This window comes from Astatotilapia calliptera, chromosome 10 (genome assembly GCF_964374335.1).
Source record: "Astatotilapia calliptera chromosome 10, fAstCal68.1, whole genome shotgun sequence".
Taxonomy (NCBI): domain Eukaryota; kingdom Metazoa; phylum Chordata; class Actinopteri; order Cichliformes; family Cichlidae; genus Astatotilapia; species Astatotilapia calliptera.
Genome location: NC_137431.1, coordinates 18,106,688 through 18,126,195, shown reverse-complemented (window position 1 = coordinate 18,126,195; position 19,508 = coordinate 18,106,688). Strand labels below are relative to the sequence as shown.

The following is a 19,508-nucleotide window of genomic DNA, read 5'->3' as shown; positions in this document are numbered from 1 at the left end:
ACTTAGGTTTATAGACATCTGTCTGAGGAAGTGATAGCTCATCTGATTTAGTGTCAATACTCTTGAAAACCTTTTGATTGCTTTATGCTTTTTTGGGGGTTTTTTCACCAGCACTTTACTTTCAGTATATTCATATACACGATGTAGCTCTACAGACAGAATAGCCATGTTAGATAATGGAAAAGTAGATGAAAGGAATTTCTTTAGTCATAATCTGCATTGTATTCACACATTTATTGGTCACTTGTTTGTAAGGTACAAACATAGGATTGTAAAGTCTGATTGTGTATAGACATACACGAGTCAAGTTCCCGATCAAAAGTATGAAACATCTGTCGATCTATCGCCGTCATGATAGAAAAAACCCCATCGTGGCATTTTAAAATGATCATGCCATAATTTACAGAGGTACAGTAGAAGATCTACCGGTAGCAAAACACTATTTAAAACAGAGCACCATATGACAAAAAACAACAAACCAAAAGAATACAAAACTCTTTTGTACTAATCTGTTTGCAAAGTGATATCGAAAAAACAAACAAACAACAATTCTCGTACAATATACCTCACCTTTCACCCTATTTTGCCCCCACATTAAAAATCACTATTCCTTACACACCAAAATTAGGGAAATAAAGAGTTTAATCATATGGCTATTACACGAACTGTGCCTCAGATGGAATAACAAACAAACTTAATGGTTCTTTGGATTAAGAAATGGCTAAATTAATTTAATCTCAATCTGCGGTTTTTCAATCCACCACTGCTCGACCAGGAGCGCTGGAGATGCATACAATCCTTGTGGTGAGCCCTAAGCATTTATCTTTCTGCAAGATTCACTCCCTTGGCTTATGGTGACGCCTGACCAGCCTTGCCCGCCTCTTCATTCCAGCTGAAAAAGACGAAGCAGAGCGAACAAAATGTATTAAGAAGATAAAGGCTGTGAATGCATCAGCAAGTAATTATACTGTTACCTGGAGCTTTCCTGGCAGCAGCAAATCTACCTCCTTCTGCGAATTTAAGAGATAATATGGTTAGTTTGTATATTAGAGATATACAGACAAGTATGTCACAAAATTAAAGTCAAAGCACTTACCTTTAATGATTCTGCTAATTCTCTCAGACTCCTCATCGATCAGACTTGGGTCTCCGTGGATTGTAGTGATCCTGGAAAAGTCTGGGCCTGAACGTTTGAAACAAAACCATTACATCTAAAATCCGAAATCATGTTCTGAGTCAAATCAGTTTTTAAAAAAGCTTCATGATTACTTTCCTACCTTGAGGTATCCACTTGCACTGAATATAGATTTATAATCATGATCATTTTAAGGAAATTAAACATTTGAAATAAACCTATTTGGTATAAAGTGTTTATGGGAGGACACATTACCCTCAATGATCTGAGGCTCGTTCGCCGTGGTGTGTCTGGCTCCACCTTCAGACCGGCAGCGGAGAAGGGTGTTGAAAGTCATTTAACGACTTAGCAACTGTACAAGTACTGACTGACAAATGGACAGACTGACAGGCACATACACCCCATAAAATACTGTACCTCCTCCGCCACCACCAACACAGAGTCAAGCACACATGGGTAAGCTTATGAACATACACAAATTGCACACAGACGCACAGTACCATTAGCCCAAGAAATAAGCTGCAAGACACCAGAAAAGCAGCTGAAAGATCACCTGCTATTGTACCCAAAAGACAATGGCCCAATGGTCTGATAATATAATAATATAATTTGCACACTGCACAATTCTCACACATACATGCCACAACATAGAGGATGTGCAACCTCCCCTAAGAAACAACAACATCTATACTAGGATGGAATTGGATGTCTATCCAGCAGATGGATTGCAAAAATGAACCTATGTTCCTTGCATGCTTGCCAAAGATTGTCATCATATTCTGTGCAATCCCATGAACCAGGCTGTTAAACAGGGCTTTCCGAGCACAAACAAACACAAAAACAATAAAGAGCAGTTTGATGTATCCAGTCCGAAATGAGGACTAATTCATTTTTGTGTAAATCTTGCTCCAGTCAACACTTGTCCGTCTTTTGGGTACCTCAGTCATGAGCCTTACTGCTGAGTTAATTGCTAACTCCTCTCTCCTTTAGTGTTTTGCTTGTATGTTTTATCTCTAATTCCAAACTCAAATTATGATCCAGCCATCTAAACCGTCATCAAACAACACCTCCCTGTCTGTTTAGTTTGTTGATTATGTTGATTAGTCTGTTGAAGGATCACATTTCCTTCCACCACTACAAGACACTTTGAAAGTGTCTTGTAGAACCTTGCAGCCCAGTTCCTGTGATCTCTGTCAGGATTTGAGTCTGCCATTGTTCACCCCGTCGAACACAGCAGTCGTGGATGCTTTCACAAATCTGAGAAACTGAGATGACAGGTTCAAGCAGCAATGGCGGCTTTGACTGCCACTTAGCCAGCCAGAGAAGGACTGGATGTAAACGATCCACATCCCTGGTTTCATTCTACCGGCAGTCAAAATCCAAACTTCAGGCCTTACAATAAAAAAAAAATGTTGAAGACCATGGCTGAACAACTGTGCTCAAAAGAGCCAAGTCAATGCATGTGCTTTACAATCCCTTCTCTCTTCTTCTGGTCATCATTATTCTTAAGAAATGCAGTATACACCATAGAGGAAGAGAGAGTAGTTACTGAAGATGAGGCATTCACAAAAGGATCAACTCAAGACAAAGAATGGTGCAAACAGTATCTGACTTAGTAGCTGATCACCACACAAAAATGTGATTAAAGGTGAAATTAAATCTGCATTAAAAGAGAGTGACACACAGTGGCTAATATCATCATGCAGATCTGTTAGAAGGTGCATGAACGCTCTAAGATTAATGCTACTACAGTCTTCAAATCAGTAAACATGCAAAGGAAACTCACCTGTGCTGCCATCTCCACCAACACTAGCACCTGTGATTCAAGGCAACATCATCAAATCTGTTCCAAAAACTTTGTTAGCTTCAAATTTGATCATCTATGATGGAAAATGAATGATATAAGCATTTTTTATGAAAATTACCATCAATAACTCTTGTAACTTTAGTAATAGAAGGCTGTCCCTCAATGACCCTGGTGACTTTGGTCTGTGTAGGGTTTCCTTCAATGACCCTGGTGACTTTGGTCTGTGTAGGGTTTCCTTCAATGACCCTGGTGACTTTGGTCTGTGTAGGGTTTCCTTCAATGACCCTGGTGACTTTGGTCTGTGTAGGGTTTCCTTCAATGACCCTGGTGACTTTGGTCTGTGTAGGGTTCCCTTTGATGACCCTGGTGACTTTGGAAGCTGCAGAGTCCCGTTCTATGACTCTGGTGACTTCGGTAAGTGTAGGGTCCCCTTTGATGATCTTGGTAGTAATTGAAAAGTTCGTTTTGATGTCTTTGAGAAGTGAAGGGTCCCCTTCGATAACTCTTTTTACGGTAGTGATAGATGGTTCCACTGAAATAACCCGGGTAACATTGCGGATCACTGTTGACTCAGGAACTGTAGAGAGGGAAAGGTAATTTCAGCATCGGTCAAGAATGTAGGGAATAAGGGTGTAACTCCCTCAAATTCTTTATTATGGAGGAGTCTGAAGGCACATTATGTGTAGTTTTCCAAGCAGATAAGAACATGCATTCAAACCAAGAAGATGGCATGAGCATGGTAAGTGATTGCAGCACTGAAAAAAGGAGGCCTTAATCAGTCCTGCACTTACACACTTTGAGAAATAATCAGGACTGTATGAGAATTTTTCACTTTTTTCTTTAGTTGGTTTAGAGTCTTTCAGCTTTAAAAACTACTGGCTTAAATTATAATAAATGAGATGTGACATCTGACAAAATATCCCCATCTAACCCCAGAACCTTCCCCAAGAAACGTTTGCCAAAAATATCACTTTTTGTGTGTGTGTGTGTGTGTGTGTGTGTGTGTGTGTGTGTGTGTGTGTGTGTGACAGTATATGTACAAGAGCCAGCTGAAAGGTGAAAGATTTCCATTTTTATCAGAAGGCTGCTCTTTGGCCTGAGGTTGCTTGATAAGTGCCCTTTTTAGTAATCAGAGCCAAGATCATGTCCAGTAGAGGGCTTTGATACAGGCGACACGGGCGGTTGCCCGGAGCGGCATCGTTGTGGGGGGCGGCAAAAAAATAAATAAAAAAATTGCTCGTACTCATGCTGCCCCGACATCATGCCAGCGCATACTGGGGATGGCATAGGCACCGATCGGTTTTCTATTGCCCATTTGCTGGGAGTAAGGGCGCCCTCCGTTTGCTAGGTGCGCCTGCTGCTTGCGGCACAAGGAGGACAGGGCGGGGCGGTGGGGGGATTCTCTGGCTGGCTGGAGCAGCATCTAATAACCAGCTCGCAAAATAAAACGAAATAAAAACAAACCAACAAACATGAAAACACCAGACATTATGATACAGACTTATTATTTGCGCCGATGGTTTTTCGAAATTCTGTATGCGAGACGTGAGTGCGAGAGCCCTCAGTGCGCCTGATAGTACAGTATATAGAGAGACGAGACGACGAGGCTCCAGTTACAGCAGTGCAAGTAAACAAACAATAAATATAAGAAGAGTAAGAAAAAAACTATACACTAGGGATAAAGGGATCAATAACAATTTAAAATTTATATTTTATAGTTTGATGATTTAAAGTCTCACACACAACACGTCGAAAGGGGAGGGAGACCTGCTGCTTCCAAATAGACCACATTTCATTCATAATGTTTTCAGTCCAAGCACATATGTATTCATGATTTGAATCCTGGGTTGTGCAAAATGGCAGAAATACACCCTAGACAAAGTGAACTAAGGTGTAGGTTTATTAGGTTATGTTGTGGTGATCCTCTGGTTGAGGGATAAGTGTTCATACTGCAGTGCAAAATTAAAACCAAGATGGACAAGAAAAGTTCAAAGCCATCAGGTGCTCAGTTTAGAAAAAAGAGAAAAGAAGAGGAGGAGAAACGAGCAAAAGATGCAGGTAAGCAGATGTGTCATTGGATAATGGCAGGTCATCCTGAAACAATCAGAATCAAAATACTTTATTAACCCCTAAGGAAATTATGTGGGTTACAGTTGCTCCAAGAAGAAATGGTAAAAATAGTAACAGTAACAGACTAAACTCCAAACAATACATTATATTACAGATTTTAATATTAATTAGTCATTGTCAATTGTTGATTTGTCCTGTTCTCATTGTATAATGAATTATGATGGCTGTATGGTAGCCGTTTGCATACTATGCATACTCTCTCTCTCTTCGTGTGTGTGTGTGTGTGATTTTATAAATACTTCAAGAATGATAAAGTATTTAGCTTACGTAGCTTAGTATGAGGAATAGTTAGGATTCTCTACCCAGATGAGTAATCGCACATCAATTGTATAATCACTGTAAAGTTGTATTTTTAGATTTAGTTATTGTAGCCCTTAAATCTTATGAACATGGTTTCTTAAAAGATAAAAATGAAAATCCCCTTGAGATCTGAAAAACCCTTTGTTTTCTGAACCCACCCAGCAAAACAATGGCCTCTACATAAGTATTACCACAAAAGATCCAAGCAAAGACTGATTTTTCCTTCTTATATTCATTTGTTTGATTAAAAAACATACAAATATAACAACAAATAATATGTCTTAAGACCTACAATCCCTGTCTAATATACAAGTAAGAGTGTCCAGACTTTTAACTGGTACGTACTTACTTCTCTGAGAAACCTCCTATGAGACATGAATTATTAATGTCATTGCAAGACAGATTTCACTTTATGCATATTTGTATTGTTGAGCAAAGAATATGCATTTGTTTTAAAGGAATGTCTGTTATTTATGATCACTGCAGATTGTAAATCAAATAAGTGCAGACTCAAGTCCTTTGTGTAGTTAGGTCTTACCTTCAACAAAATGAGTAGTTGTTGTGATAGTCCTTTCTGAGAAAGTAATAAAATTAGTTTTAGGTTCCTGCTCAGGCAAAAATATCTAAACATAATACAGTGATAGTGATATTATGGGAACTTACTGATGAAGGTGAGCGGGATCTCAGTGTAAGAAAATCCAGAGACAAACTAAAAAACAAAAAGCATAACAGAATGAAAGCTTCAAAAGTCAACCAGTAAAACCTCTACACAAATACACAGACAGGGTTTCCCCTTCACTACCTTTATCTGAATGTACTTAATCAGCTTCCTCAGGAGGATCAGGAGGTCCTGACGGCCCACAGGAAGGTCTGTAAGTAATACACGTCACATTTAATATATATCAAACAAGCAGAATGCAACCAGGCATACAGGTGAACACACAGCACACGTTCTTACCCCCTGGATAAAGAACATTCTTCACAATATGGATCACACCGTTTGTTGCCATCAAGTCACTGTGTGGCACATCCACAGAGTTGACATGGATAGAGCTGTCTACCTGGTAAAACCAAACACAATTAAACGTTACCTTCACACAAATTTAAGAATATTTAAGTCATTTAAGAAGAATGCAGTGTGAGAGCTGGGAATTCCATTTATTAACGTTACTAATATCCTACAATCGTCCAACATGCAAAACTGAGGCAAATCACACTTTGAGCTGAGTTTGAAAAGTTTTTCTGCCCGTGGGCTGAATTTTAAACATTAATCTAAGAGTGATTTCATGAGTTTCATTAGCTGATACATCTGAAACTAACGCTCTATGACATTCCCAGAAGGATTTAGAAACTCGTTGCTGGCTTTTTTATTAAAAAAAAAAAAAAAACTCTAAAAGATGACATACAGATTTAACTTGCAGGTTCTTGCCCTGGAAGGTTTTGAGCAGATTGGTAACTCCTCCCTCTAATCCTCCATTGATGAAGGTCCCATTACTGAAGTGGTACAGCAGGATGTTTCTCAGAACAGTTAGATCACCTGTCGGTGTCAATATGAAGGAATTATAATTCATACTTTGCACAATGTTAAACAATGGTTTTTTCTCATTTCTGCATCAAATAGTTCCCTATTAGATGAAGATACATTGACAGCATTGCTGGGTTTTTCAAAAGATAAGTGCATATGTGCTCACTGCAGTGGGGTACTCACTTTTGAGCAGAGCCATGTCTTCCTTGCTGAGGTCGACAAAGGCATCGTCCGTTGGTGCAAAGACGGTGTAAGAGCCTTCCTGCTTTAACAGATCATACAGACCTGCTGTTTCCATTAACGACAGGAATTTCCTACAGTCATTCAAATAACAGAAAGAAAAGAAGAAAATCAGGGATGCAGGAATAAAATAGGCACAACGTTTAAGAGCAATGTACAGTTTAAGTGTTTACAATAATTGGTTAGTGGAAATCAGGTGATTTTAATGGTCCACTGGAAGTATATTTTCACCACAGCCTTAGTGTTGTGGTTCAGACAGAAAGAAATTTATATTCTATATTTGTGTATTTCCACAAGCAAAATGGTTCTAACTGCAATAACACAATGAATATCAGAACAGATAAAAAAAGGTTTCCCTTTTAAGCCGGGAGGATTATAGTGTTAGCAGGGAAGTTCAGGCAGAGGGTTTGAATGAGATTTGCATTCTCGTGTGGTCCCACTGAGTCACAGATTTGTTTTCCTCAGTTCTTCATCACCAACCTTTACTGGTGCCTTTAATTACACAGTGAGAAATGTTCTGCTGAAAGTGAATCATCAACAGCATCAGAAAAAGATGTTTTATTACGCACACAAGCAATGTGCGATCACTGTTTCCATCCCCACTACTGGAGATAAAAATCTCACTTGACTCAAAGAGAAACCATTTTCAGCAACAAGTATTTTAGTATGATACTTTGCTCTTACTTGAAACGTCCGTCAGCAATCAGGAGCTCATAGATAGTTTTCTCAGGTGGTTTGATAAGAGACCTCACAGAATGGAGCATCCCATTGCTCCCCTCCTTACTGCCACGGACCATACATGTGTTTTCTATGCACACAGCCTGTCAAAAAAGGAGCATTCATAAAGTTAAGCCACAGGTTTAAAATTCACTGTACAAATCTGGTAACTATTTGCTTGTGTGGAGGAGGGCTGTAAGCCTTTCTTTTTTTTTTGATTGTCATCAATCACAATAAGACAATGTTTCTGTGGAAAAATTAAACCCAGCTGACTCTAATATGCTATCTAGTGGAGCAGAAACACACTTCATCTGCCAAAAGCTGGAGTAATTAGATGTTTACAGATTTTTAAAGACAGCAACAATATACCACACACTTGGTAAGGCTCACATAAATCAGACTAAGTTACTACTTTCTGTGGTTTCTCTCTTTTTCTTTCAGATTTCACTTGGTTAATGTAACAATACACACACACACACACACACACACACAGAATTCTCACAGTGCGGTAAATGAAGACTCGTAGCAGTTTTCCAGCGATTGTTTCCAGCGTCTGTTCGTTGTAAAGCTCACTCAGTTTCATTTTTGTCTTCAAGATGTGGTTTTCCAAAATGAGTCTCAGCGTGTTTGTGTCCATTGACATCACTTCACCTGACAGAGAGAAATGTCAGAGATTTAAATAAGATGGATAGTTTTAGATCCTGATCAAATAAGGCAAAATGCCTTGCAATTTAAAAGTGTGGCATACATTATAATATTTTTGGTTTGTAAAAGACAAAATATTATAACCACAAAAAAGTGCTACTTTTCTATAGATAAGAACATGTTTCAACTCACTAGTGAAGGCATTGTTGAAAGGAGCTAGGAGGGTGTACTCTGTCTTTGGACCCAGGGATTCAGCTAAGCCCAGTTCAGACAACTTGCTGCTGAAAGTGCTCTGGGAGGTTTCCAGTAACGATTTCACTTCCTTGGCTGACATGAACAATACAAAAAAGATATGCCTGTGACCCATTAAAAGGAAGACGCCAAACGATTTAAACAACTTCAAAATGTGTTTGTACCTGAGTCTGGGATCAGCATCTGGTCTATCAGGTGGATGACGCCATTGGTCGCTACAATGTCCTTCTTCAGGACCATCTTGATGCCGTTCACAGTCAGACTGTCACCGTCACAGCCAATCTCTATGCTGCTGCCTTCTGCAGTCTCATACATGAATCCTACCATGATTGCTTCTGCACACTGGACACTCTTTAACAGGTGGTAGTTCACCAGGGCTGACAAGGTTGGTCAAAGTGTGAAAGAGGCTAAATTAATTACATTTAATTGAGTAATTAAATAAACATAAACACAAGTTGAACATAGGTTTGCAACTCAAATTACACACCTAAAGTATCTAATTATTATGTGAAGCCTGTGCTGTGATGTGTTATTCAGGAATTACAGGTATGCAGATGAATCAAACATCAATGTTCTCTGTGCTCATTATTCACATTTAGGCATGTATTTATGCTACAGCTGAGCCCGACTATCAAGCTAAGCCAACAAATTTAGCCTGCAAAAGCAATGCATTAGAAACAGAAGCAAAATTTGTATTGTATTTTATTCCAAGAAGAAACCTGTCACTGACTTCATGCCTGTATTCATGACTCAGCAAATAAGCAGATAAGCTGTTTTTTGTGTGGTTTTTGGATTTGTCAATTCAAAAACAAGTTCAAAGTTCAAAGTCCACTTCATATCAATTTGTCTGCGGGCCTACTATGAGCTGTGTGAAGCTGCCGCACACGCTCATAGTAGCTCATAGTAGCTCATAGTAGTAGTGGCCCTTTTTTTTAGCATATTTACCAGGCCACAGGAACAATGTGAAAATGTTATGGTTGTACTTTATGCTCTCATTAAGGCATCACATTTTTACTGTACCTTTAACAACAGCTGGGTCTTCCATGATATTCTCCAAGTAGTCTGGGTTCATTTTGTCAAAGGCGTCATTAGTTGGAGCAAACAAAGTGTATTGGCCAGGCTCACCCAGCTTGTCCATCACATTGGAAGCTAATGCGATAGCCTGGGGAACAAGACACGATGTAAACATTTTTCTAAGAATCAGATGCTATAATGAGTTGGATAAAAGTTACTGTTTGTTAATGGTGAACTGTACAACTGTAAACTTTTTTGAGAATAGTTTCATACACTAAAAGAAGAAAGGTCTTCATTGAGCTCCAAGTGATCCTTGATGGTGTTCCCCACGGCCTTGATTACCCGATCGATGACATGCACCACACCATTTGTGGCCAGCTGGTTAGCATTGAGAATCCTGACACAGTTCACTGTAACAACCTTAGGAAGTAAATATTTTATGAAGATCAAACAATCAATGGCTTAATTGACTCTTATAGATATAATTGTAATAATCATGCAGCATTGTGCTTGTCTACACCGTTCATAAACTGACCCCATTTGGGTAGTGGTTGAAGTGCAGTCCCTCTTCATTGTACATGGAACTGACAGTCATGCCATTCTTCATGTCTTTGGTGAGGACACGGTGGTTTACCATGTGGTAATGCAGAGCGTTGTAGAGTTCAATGTTCACATTGTTCTCTAGTGCAGATCGTTGAGCCTTTAAAAATCACAGTGTTAGTTTCATCAAAGTATAACTGTGTTTGAGCAGACATTATTGTAAATGCATTTCTCTCTAAGGTTTTAAACACAGGTTTACTCACAGGGTCCAGCTCATCCCAGGCATCATTGCTAGGTGCAAACAAGGTGAAGGCGCCTTTTCCCTCAATTTCTTTTCTCAGTTTAGAGACTTCAGCATATCGCTGTGTGGTTGTAGCCTTGACAAAGCCCAGTGTACCATACACATGGTCAATGGGAGCCACTGGTGGTAAGGTTGAGAGTTGTGAGAAACCAGAGGAAATATTCATATTGAATATATTGTAATTTTTAGTTGATTTTGAATGAATCTGTTGAGCCATCCACCTACCTGCAGTGCATCCTTTCGTACCCTCGAGTTTCATATAACCTGGACAGCATTCATATACAACCACCCTGCCAAACCATTAAAAGAGCAGTGAGTTATTCAATAAGTAGATAATCATTAAAAACATAGATTAATTTAATCCAGATATAAAATGTCAAAAATAAAAAATTTAATTGTTCAGGGTTGTGCATCTTTATCATATAAATTTCAAACAGAGCAAGAGTCTACATGACTCTAACACAAGGTGATGAACCGAAACAAAACTATACCATCTCAACAAACTAAAATAAATGAGTCATTGAAAAAAAACCTGTGCAGCTGTGAGATAATGAGGAGCCCTGGGAATGAGGGCATTGAAAACAACAAATGAGGAAGTAACTCTTGACACTGGCTGACCTGAAAACCACATAGTAAACTTATGAAAAAGTTTGACATGAATTAAACATAAAAAAAACTGTCAAAAAACCAACAAGTTAAGCAGACTGGAAAGGAGAAAAAAACATTTACATGGTTTGTGTTTCCACAAGAAAAGTGACAAAGAGCTCAAAAAGTCCCAAGAGGAGGTTAATCGAGAAAAATTTGGTGACTGGGAAGATCTCTAGTAACTTTTTTTCTGTCTTAAAAAGAAGAAAGAAAAAAATTACAGGACCATGTGTAAGCACTATTATCAAAAAACAGACTGTTATCTGTTACATTTTTATGGACAACTCTAAGTTACTTAGTTTCCTCTCTTCTTTGTGGTACACTGCTGTCAGACGTCTCACTTGTCAAGTCGAATCCTGTAGTCTGTAAATTTTCCAGAAAACATTTTCACAGATTTTCATTCTTTAATTTCACTTCTAAAAAAAACAGACGGGTGTCTTCATTTAGATTTTAGGTGGAAATAAAGGCTTATCAAAACTTGTAAAAGCGTAACTCAAAGAAATGTGTCATGGACCTGGATCTGGTGACCCAGGGTTCATGAGTGTTTGTGGACTGTTTTTTTTTTATGGGTTTGTCTTGGGCTGTTTATGTGTGGTGCTTGTGTCCCTCTTTTCCTTCTTTGTGTGTGTTTGTGTGTATAGGCGTTTATATGTGTGTGTGTGTATCCGGATCACCGTCAGGCCTGGTGAGTGTGTCCCCGCCAGGCTGGCCACACCCGAGGAGGATGATGGCACACACCTGCTGCTGATCAGCCTCGTCTGGGGGAGCTACTTAGAAGAGTTGGCTGAGCTTCCCGTGGATGCTGGATCGTTGCAAGACTTCCCGTCAGTTTCCCAGTAAGTCAGTCGAAAGGGTCAGTCTATCATAATTGTGGGCTTTCTAACGGCTGCCTCTGTGATTTCTACAAGAGGATTGCAAAGACAAGAGGGCAGCGAGCACGTTGTATGGAGGCACAAAGGGAGCAGAGACACAGAGCACGGACACTGGGGAACGCGCACGGGATTGACTGTCATGTTATTATTTACTGCACTGTAAATACACTCACTGTCTGCATCCAAGAGTCCCTTGTTTGGGTCCTACTTTCCCCGTTCCATGACAAAATGCAAGATAAGCACCAGATAAGCTGTGCTCATAACAGGAGCTCAGCTGGCACTCTTTTGCATTGGCATGAATGAAAGAATGAGGTGTGAGAAGGCTAATATAATGAGACACAGGACAGTACTGTAGCTCTAATGTGAGAAGTTTTACTGAGAGTAAACAAACCATAGATGGTTTGACAGCATTTTGATTAGGATTAGTCCCCAGTTAACGAACATTTTCTAAGACAAACTAGGAAGTGAATAACCTGTACTGGGGTTTAATTTGAAACACTTCCTGAGTTTTCAGCTCCGGAAATTAGTTTCGACTTTTTCTTTGAGCTCATTACACTTTCATTACATTTTGCAGAACTTGAGGTTTTCCTGCCTTTTTCTCATGGAAAAATTGTATTTCCACATGTGCACATTAGTTTTTCATGATTTACAGTAAACCAGTCTATCAATAGTTTGCTTTCTATTCAGGAATCGCCAGTATTGATAAATTACGCCAAAGCAATACTTTTTTTAAAAATAGCTTACTGCAAGTACACCAACCTCAACCATAGCTTCTAACTGCATAAAATGTAACATAAAAATGTAATTCTTACAAACAAACAAGCAAGGAACACAACCACAGTCAGTATGCAAGTAGATTCAAGTCCCCTCAACTGAAAACCTTATTCACACACAATCACACATGTGCATGTACACACACACTTTCTACAAAGATTCAAGCTTGGCAAAGTTAATCCATTTAATTAGTATTTGTGTGTTTATAGATAAACGTCTCTGTGTGTGTTTGATTCTGCTGAATGTGTTGAATTAGTCATTTTGTTTGGTAAAGTAAATCCGTTGGGCATCTTTCTTTGCCTTTAGACAACAATTCTGATGGCAAAAGAGCCAAACGGGACAGGCCAAAAAAAAAAAAAAAAGAATTAGTCATTTTGTGCAAAGAGGCATGTTGCTTATAGAGCAATCCCTCTTTGCCTTGACACTAATTTCGGTAATATAAAATACATAAATACCCCTCCACGACTGGCCGTCAGGAAGGTATGAAGTCATTGCTCCCCAGCTACGCTCTGACAGGATAATAGATTCAACAGAGACCTGAAACAGAATTAGCCAGTGCACTGTAGCCAAGCCCCTGGTTGCATCACAGCATGAAACAACTCAATGTGGCTTCCAGATGAGCAGATGTGCAAATATGGGGCTTTGGTGCACGCATACACGCGCGCACACACACACACACACACACACACACACACACACACACACACACACACACACACACACACACACACACACACACACACACACACACACACACACTGTACTCATAGAAAGGCTTTAGGTGGGGTTTTCTGGCACCAGATAAAGACATTGGAGTGTTTTTTTAAATCCTCTGTAATCACTAATGAACAGTCTCTGTTCCATCCTCATCCGTCTGGTCTTAATATTGTGTAGAAGAGCTTTTTTTCTATAGATGGGTGTGGACTTCCTCTAAATACATCTTTAAGAATCTGACTTTTACAGTGGTTTGTTATAAAGTCCACTTAATTTTAATCACACATCCTGTGCTTCCTGCAAATAGTTTTCTTTAACAGAAAAACCGTTTCTTTCATCCAACAGCTCAATTCAAATGAAATCCTCAAAAGATCCTATGGTACCATTATATCAAGAGAAACATGAGCAATTCCCAAACTATGTTAGGTTAATAGTTAATACTTTTAGGTTGGTATAGTGATCTGAAACTACACATGCTTTTAACCCGCGGTGTAAGATCAAAGTTTAGTTTTGGAAATATGTTCAGGATGCTCAACAGCAACAAAACCATTTGAAAAAGATTAAACGTGAAAGTGTGTGACTGACCCACTAGCGCTGGAAAAGAACAAAACAACTAACCAAAGCAAAACAGGGTATCTCTCTGGGTGATCCAATCTATCACCAGTGGTGCACTGCAAAGTGAGACAGATGAGAGGAGAATATACTGAACACTTCCAGCTGTTTAGCAAAGTGCTTTCTGTGGGAAAAACGTACTTATCTTTGATGTAGATTTTGCTGTTTGTAACACTACAAACCTTTTGCATGAACTAACAAATTAAGTTATAAACCAGAAAAAAGTTAAATGCATTGAAATTTATTTTTTCGGCTAACAAAATCCTATTTTAGAAATTGTTTAATTTAAACATTTTAAATATGCCATATTCACATTACATAAAGATCTGACAAAAATAATTTGTAAATAGCCTAATGGGACTTGGTAGTGATGTAATGATGAGGCCAAGCAATTGTGTTTCTTATCTTAGAAACCCCTACTAGCTTCTCGTAATCTACTGTCACATGTTTTGACCAGTAATTCCTGGTTGTTTTCATGTCTACTGCTGTACTGTTTTGGGAGAAAATGACTCACCCCTGAGCTCACACCCCATTTTCAGCCTTATCAATACCGCAACAGGTGCTCCAGTTGACTGCATGACTGAAAACAGACGGGTGTATGTCTACATGTGTGTTCTTGTGTGTGCATGTGGGCTAACGACAGAGACTAAGTGTGTATGTTATTTTCTGCTGCTTCTGCACTTAAGTATACCAGAACAGCTCCAACTAAGCCTTACACTCCTTTAGGTGCGTTTCATGTAATATTTTATGAAATTATTTTGCAGGAAATAACCTAAATAAATAAATCCACCACAAGCACCCTAAAGACGGGGCGATCGTGGCTCAAGAGTTGGGAGTTCGCCTTGTAATCAGAAGGTTGCCGGTTCGTGCCCCGGCTTGGGCAGTCTCGGTCGTTGTGTCCTTGGGCAAGACACTTCACCCGTTGCCTACTGGTGGTGGTCAGAGGGCCCGGTGGCGCCAGTGTCCGGCAGCCTCGCCACTGTCAGTGCGCCCCAGGGTGGCTGTGGCTACAATGTAGCTTGCCGTGTGTGTGAATGGGTGGATGACTGGATATGTAAAGTGCTTTGGGGTCCTTAGGGACTAGTAAAGCGCTATATAAATACAGACCATTTAAAGTTTGGTTTCTTATTATTTTCATAAATGCACAAAGACATTACTGGTTTGAACCATGCAACTTCATTTTAAAGCGAAGGTTAAGAGGAGAAAGCGAGATGTTATAGGTTCAGATAAACTGAGGTACAAGTCTGAGGGTGCAGAAAGGGTTTGGTCAAACATATTGGGCTTCTGCTGATAGATGGGTGATGAAGCTGGGTGTGGTTTGCACTTTTGATCAGACCAGTCTAATTCAGTGCAAATAATGATAAAAAGATGCGCTAATTAGATCCATTCGGTCTTTCAGTAAACACTTACGTATTCTTGCCACAGATGCTGCGTTTGTACCAATTCCTGCATGTGCTGAAGTACTTCTTCTTGGTCCCTGTGACTTGCTGCAAAGCACACACATTGGGTCTGTAAGAGAGGAGAGGGAGGAGAGGGTGAGGTGGGAGTAACAAAAGAACGTAAGGAACAGGATCAGGAAGGTCAGGATATGGAACTGTACGAGCGTAGCAGGGGGAAGGAAGGCGACAAGGATAGACAAGTTGACGAAAAAGACCATGAGAAGATGTGGGGAGGTGTGTATGTATGAAATGGAAAAGAATGCATGGCCGAAAAAAGCGATTTACACATGTCAATATGCAATATTTATGTTAATAAGACATTATATGGACAAAAGTACTGGGTCACCGGCAAATGACGAGTACAGGAGCTGCTCACTCATGGAAACTGATAAGCATGAAGCTCCTTGAGCACACTTTCTGTGCTGATGTTAATGTCAGAGGAGGTTTAGAGCTGTGCAGTCATCAGAGTTTTGGTAGCTTTTAAACACTAAGAGCTGCAGGACAGGAATCACATCAACTCTGCTACTTCATGGCTGAGTTGATGTGGTTCCTAATTGCTTCCACTTTACAAATATACCACTTACAGTTCATTGTGGTATTTCTAGGATGGAAGAAACTTCATGAGCTGACTTGTTGCAATGCTGTCGTCTTAACACAGTACCATACTTGGATTCAGTGAGCTCTTAACAACAACGTTTCCCATTCACAAATGTTTGTAAGGACAGGCTGTGTGAGTAGCTGCTAGATTTTATACCCCAAACACGTGAATTTAAAGATAAAGGGGTGTGGTCCAGTACTTTTGTCCATACGGTGTATTACGCAAAACCAAAATTTGATGCATGTGCATTTTTTGTCTGCTTTGTGGGTTTTTTTTCAAGTTAGCAGACATTTATTTCAGCAAGTAATAATGGTGCTTTATTAATGAAGCAGACAAAGCACTAATGTACAGTATCTGCTACAGTAATGTGTGCCGCAAGTGTACTGTACTTACAGTAAGGTCAAAACCACCCAAGAAGCGGAACGAATTATTTGGATCATTTTGGCATCAGTCTTAATCCAAAATATGATTTTAAAGAAGATTCATCTTATTCAATTTACATGTGAATTTTAAATTACATTAATTACATAATTAATAAATACACAATTAATAATATTTGGAATATTTCAATAAGAAATACACTAAAACTTTTTTAGAAAGGGTTATTTCTTACAGTATTTGGATTTCTCTGGACTTCAGTTGTTGATTTTTGCATGTTAAATATGTTGATGATCAAGCGGAATTTCCTATTTTTCATCAATATGACTGATCTGTTCATGAAACTGTAGTGCTCAGTAAGATTTAAAACCATATTAAAAATTGACGTAGTCTAACCTTTTACAAATGCTACTGTTTTATTGCCAGATCATACAATTTATGTTCTTGCACCTGCAAACAAGGTGATAGGAAAAATATTAAGTCTACCTACCCTTGATCCCTGGCCCGTATGCGGCTATGGGTGACTATCTTGTCATAAGCTGAAAAAGCTGTGGTCTCCAGACTGCAAAAGGCCACCAACACTAAGGTCACCACCAGAAGCCGATGCATCCTGTGAAGTTATCAGTCCTCAGTGCTGCAAGGGCTCAAACACACACTGCTCTTGTCTTTCAAGTGCACACATACACACACACACGCACACACAAGCAGGAGTCCACAGAAACACACAGGATATGTGGGAACACAAATGAGAGAGGGAGCTTTTATATGAACAAGCTTCTCTAACACACCCACTCCCTTTTTAGTTCTTCACTGTCTATTCCATACCATTATATCCTTCTCCCACCCGCATACACCCTTCTATTCAGTCGAAATCCTTCCTCCACCACTAACTCTCCTCCCTCATGTTCGTATGAATTTTGCATGAATTTGCAGACCACCGTCACATCCCAGAGCACCAAGGGCACCCTGTACTTCAAACTTTACATTGCTGTACAAGCTGCAGTGCCCGCCTGTCTCCAAACTGTGAATTGTGTTTAAAGTATGCAAACCAGTGATGATTTGTTCATTGTATGTAAAATATTAGAGGATTCATCTTTTTTCTGAGGCTAACACCCACAGAATTTGCACTGCAATCAAAAAAGATGCCAATAAAGATGCATAAAGAAAAGCAGATTTTAAGATACAGATCCAAACACTAGTTTGACAATAACAACTAAACACGGGCTCTAAGCATACCTCTGATCTCTCTTCATGAGACTTCTGGCAACAAAATGTAAATAAAATTGATATAAAATGCTATAAAATAGAGGTGTAAATCATGCATGAAGACCTACTGTGGTGAATCTGCACAGTCTGGTATTTTACTTGACACCCTTGAAGGAAACCTGACTGTATTTTTATCACACCTCCCCTGGGACCCCACTGTTCTCCCCTTTAACTTTTATCACATTGATTCATCGTTTCCATCAACGTCCCGTGAACTCCCTTTTGCGCTCCTCTTCTCCCATCATCCTCCTTGCTGTCATGTTCATCGTTATCAGCTCAACTTTTTCCCTTCAGCTGTCTCTGTCTCCCACATTGAAGCCAGATCTGATACAGCTTCAAAGAATAAATTAATCATGAATACAGGCTTTCCAGACATCCTCGTGTACAGTCTTGACTTTTCGACAGGTGTGCTTCACACTTTACACATGCAGGTCGAGACAACTCAGACAAGGCTGATTTATTGGACCAAGAGCCATTTCTTTCATTGCTGTTGTTTGAAAACGGATACGCCAAGAGTGCGTGTTTTATTCTTTTACAGTAAATATAGTAAAGTAAGAGAGGGGGTTAAGGTTAGGGGTTAGGGGGTTAGGGATTGGGATGAGAACTATGTTTTAAAAACAAAGGTTAAGACAGCTTTGCTCTGAAACTGCAAATATGTACTCGCTCTTATGAACTCACACAACCTCTGTCTTTCCATGAATGACAGATGAACAGTCTCCAAGAGTCTCCTGACTTTGGAAACATCTTTCTGTCTTTGAGTCCGCTGTTTTTGAAATTTTGCTGTAATTGTAATTGTATTTTAATATTAACAGGTTATCCTCTAAAATCGATAAATGAAGCTCATGTGTATCTATAGCAGTTCTTTATACAGTAAGTATAGTGCTTGGATTTGTCACTCTACCTTCTTCAGGAATCACAGCAGGAAATTTGTGCTATGTATGACGTCTCCCCCTACTGGGAATTATTTGTCAGTACAGTCATATGTAAGGACAGGGACTTACATAAAACCTTTCACAACGTCATACATTTTTATTAGTAAGTTTTGACTAGGTAGTAAATGTTAGACTTTGAGTGTTGAAGAGCGGGCCACAATTTCCAAGGAGCCAGCACAGCCTTTACTCTAATAAATCTAACAGAACCCTGAGTGTGCGAACATTTATAACCACTGGCAAGCTTTGCAGTTTGGTCCTTAGGTTGCTAGATCCTTGAACATATGTTTTTTTTTTTTGTGGGTTAGGTAAATTGCTCCTATTATATATATAGTTTTTTCTTATAATTAAATAAAATGGTCAAAATGTTACTATTTATTAATTCTTTATCAATTATTTCCTTGAGAAAACAAATCACACTCAATTTTAAATGTAAAAGACTTTTCAGGTTATTTAGGTCATATTTAAAAGTCACATCAGTGCTCTTAACCACGAGTATGCTACTGTATAAGACTTCAGCAGTTAAAACACGTAATTGTGAGTCATTTAAATATGCAATGATAGGAGATATCTATTCATGTGTTTCTGTGTCTGTGACAGCTTGGTTCAATCAAGTTGGAAGATCTATCATAAGCCCAGGAGCATTTCAGTACAGCCTTTTGATCCCACATGGAG

At 39.2% G+C, this 19,508-nt stretch overlaps 1 protein-coding gene across 2 annotated transcripts; it reads right to left on the bottom strand.

The window, feature by feature from the left end:
* Nucleotides 1-215: 215 nt before the first annotated feature.
* On the bottom strand, nucleotides 216-17,442 carry postna (periostin, osteoblast specific factor a). Of its 2 annotated transcripts, XM_026182230.2 has the most exons (23): nucleotides 17,129-17,442; nucleotides 15,634-15,732; nucleotides 10,832-10,896; nucleotides 10,569-10,726; nucleotides 10,301-10,465; nucleotides 10,039-10,185; nucleotides 9,772-9,913; nucleotides 8,916-9,128; nucleotides 8,692-8,826; nucleotides 8,357-8,505; nucleotides 7,822-7,958; nucleotides 7,081-7,211; nucleotides 6,779-6,909; nucleotides 6,331-6,433; nucleotides 6,175-6,242; nucleotides 6,036-6,081; nucleotides 5,911-5,946; nucleotides 3,061-3,519; nucleotides 2,922-2,951; nucleotides 1,391-1,435; nucleotides 1,097-1,183; nucleotides 975-1,010; nucleotides 216-892 (listed from the first exon to the last, which is right to left on the bottom strand). In XM_026182230.2, exons 1-23 carry the CDS (start codon nucleotides 17,245-17,247, stop codon nucleotides 837-839), a joined length of 2,757 nt encoding a protein of 918 aa, XP_026038015.1. In that variant the 5' UTR covers nucleotides 17,248-17,442; the 3' UTR covers nucleotides 216-836. The 2 variants fall into 2 exon arrangements, with proteins under 2 accessions (XP_026038015.1, XP_026038017.1); XM_026182232.2 differs by lacking the exon at nucleotides 1,391-1,435.
* Nucleotides 17,443-19,508: the final 2,066 nt, after the last annotated feature.

Excerpts from the sequence above, each read along its gene's own strand:
- postna (XM_026182230.2), bottom strand. The coding sequence starts at position 17,247 with ATGCATCGGCTTCTGGTGGTGACCTTAGTGTTGGTGGCCTTTTGCAGT. Across the intron at positions 8,827-8,915 it reads GATGCTGATCCCAGACTCAG|CCAAGGAAGTGAAATCGTTA; the intron begins GTACAAACACAT and ends TGTTCATGTCAG. Across the intron at positions 8,506-8,691 it reads TTTCAACAATGCCTTCACTA|GTGAAGTGATGTCAATGGAC; the intron begins GTGAGTTGAAAC and ends TCTCTCTGTCAG.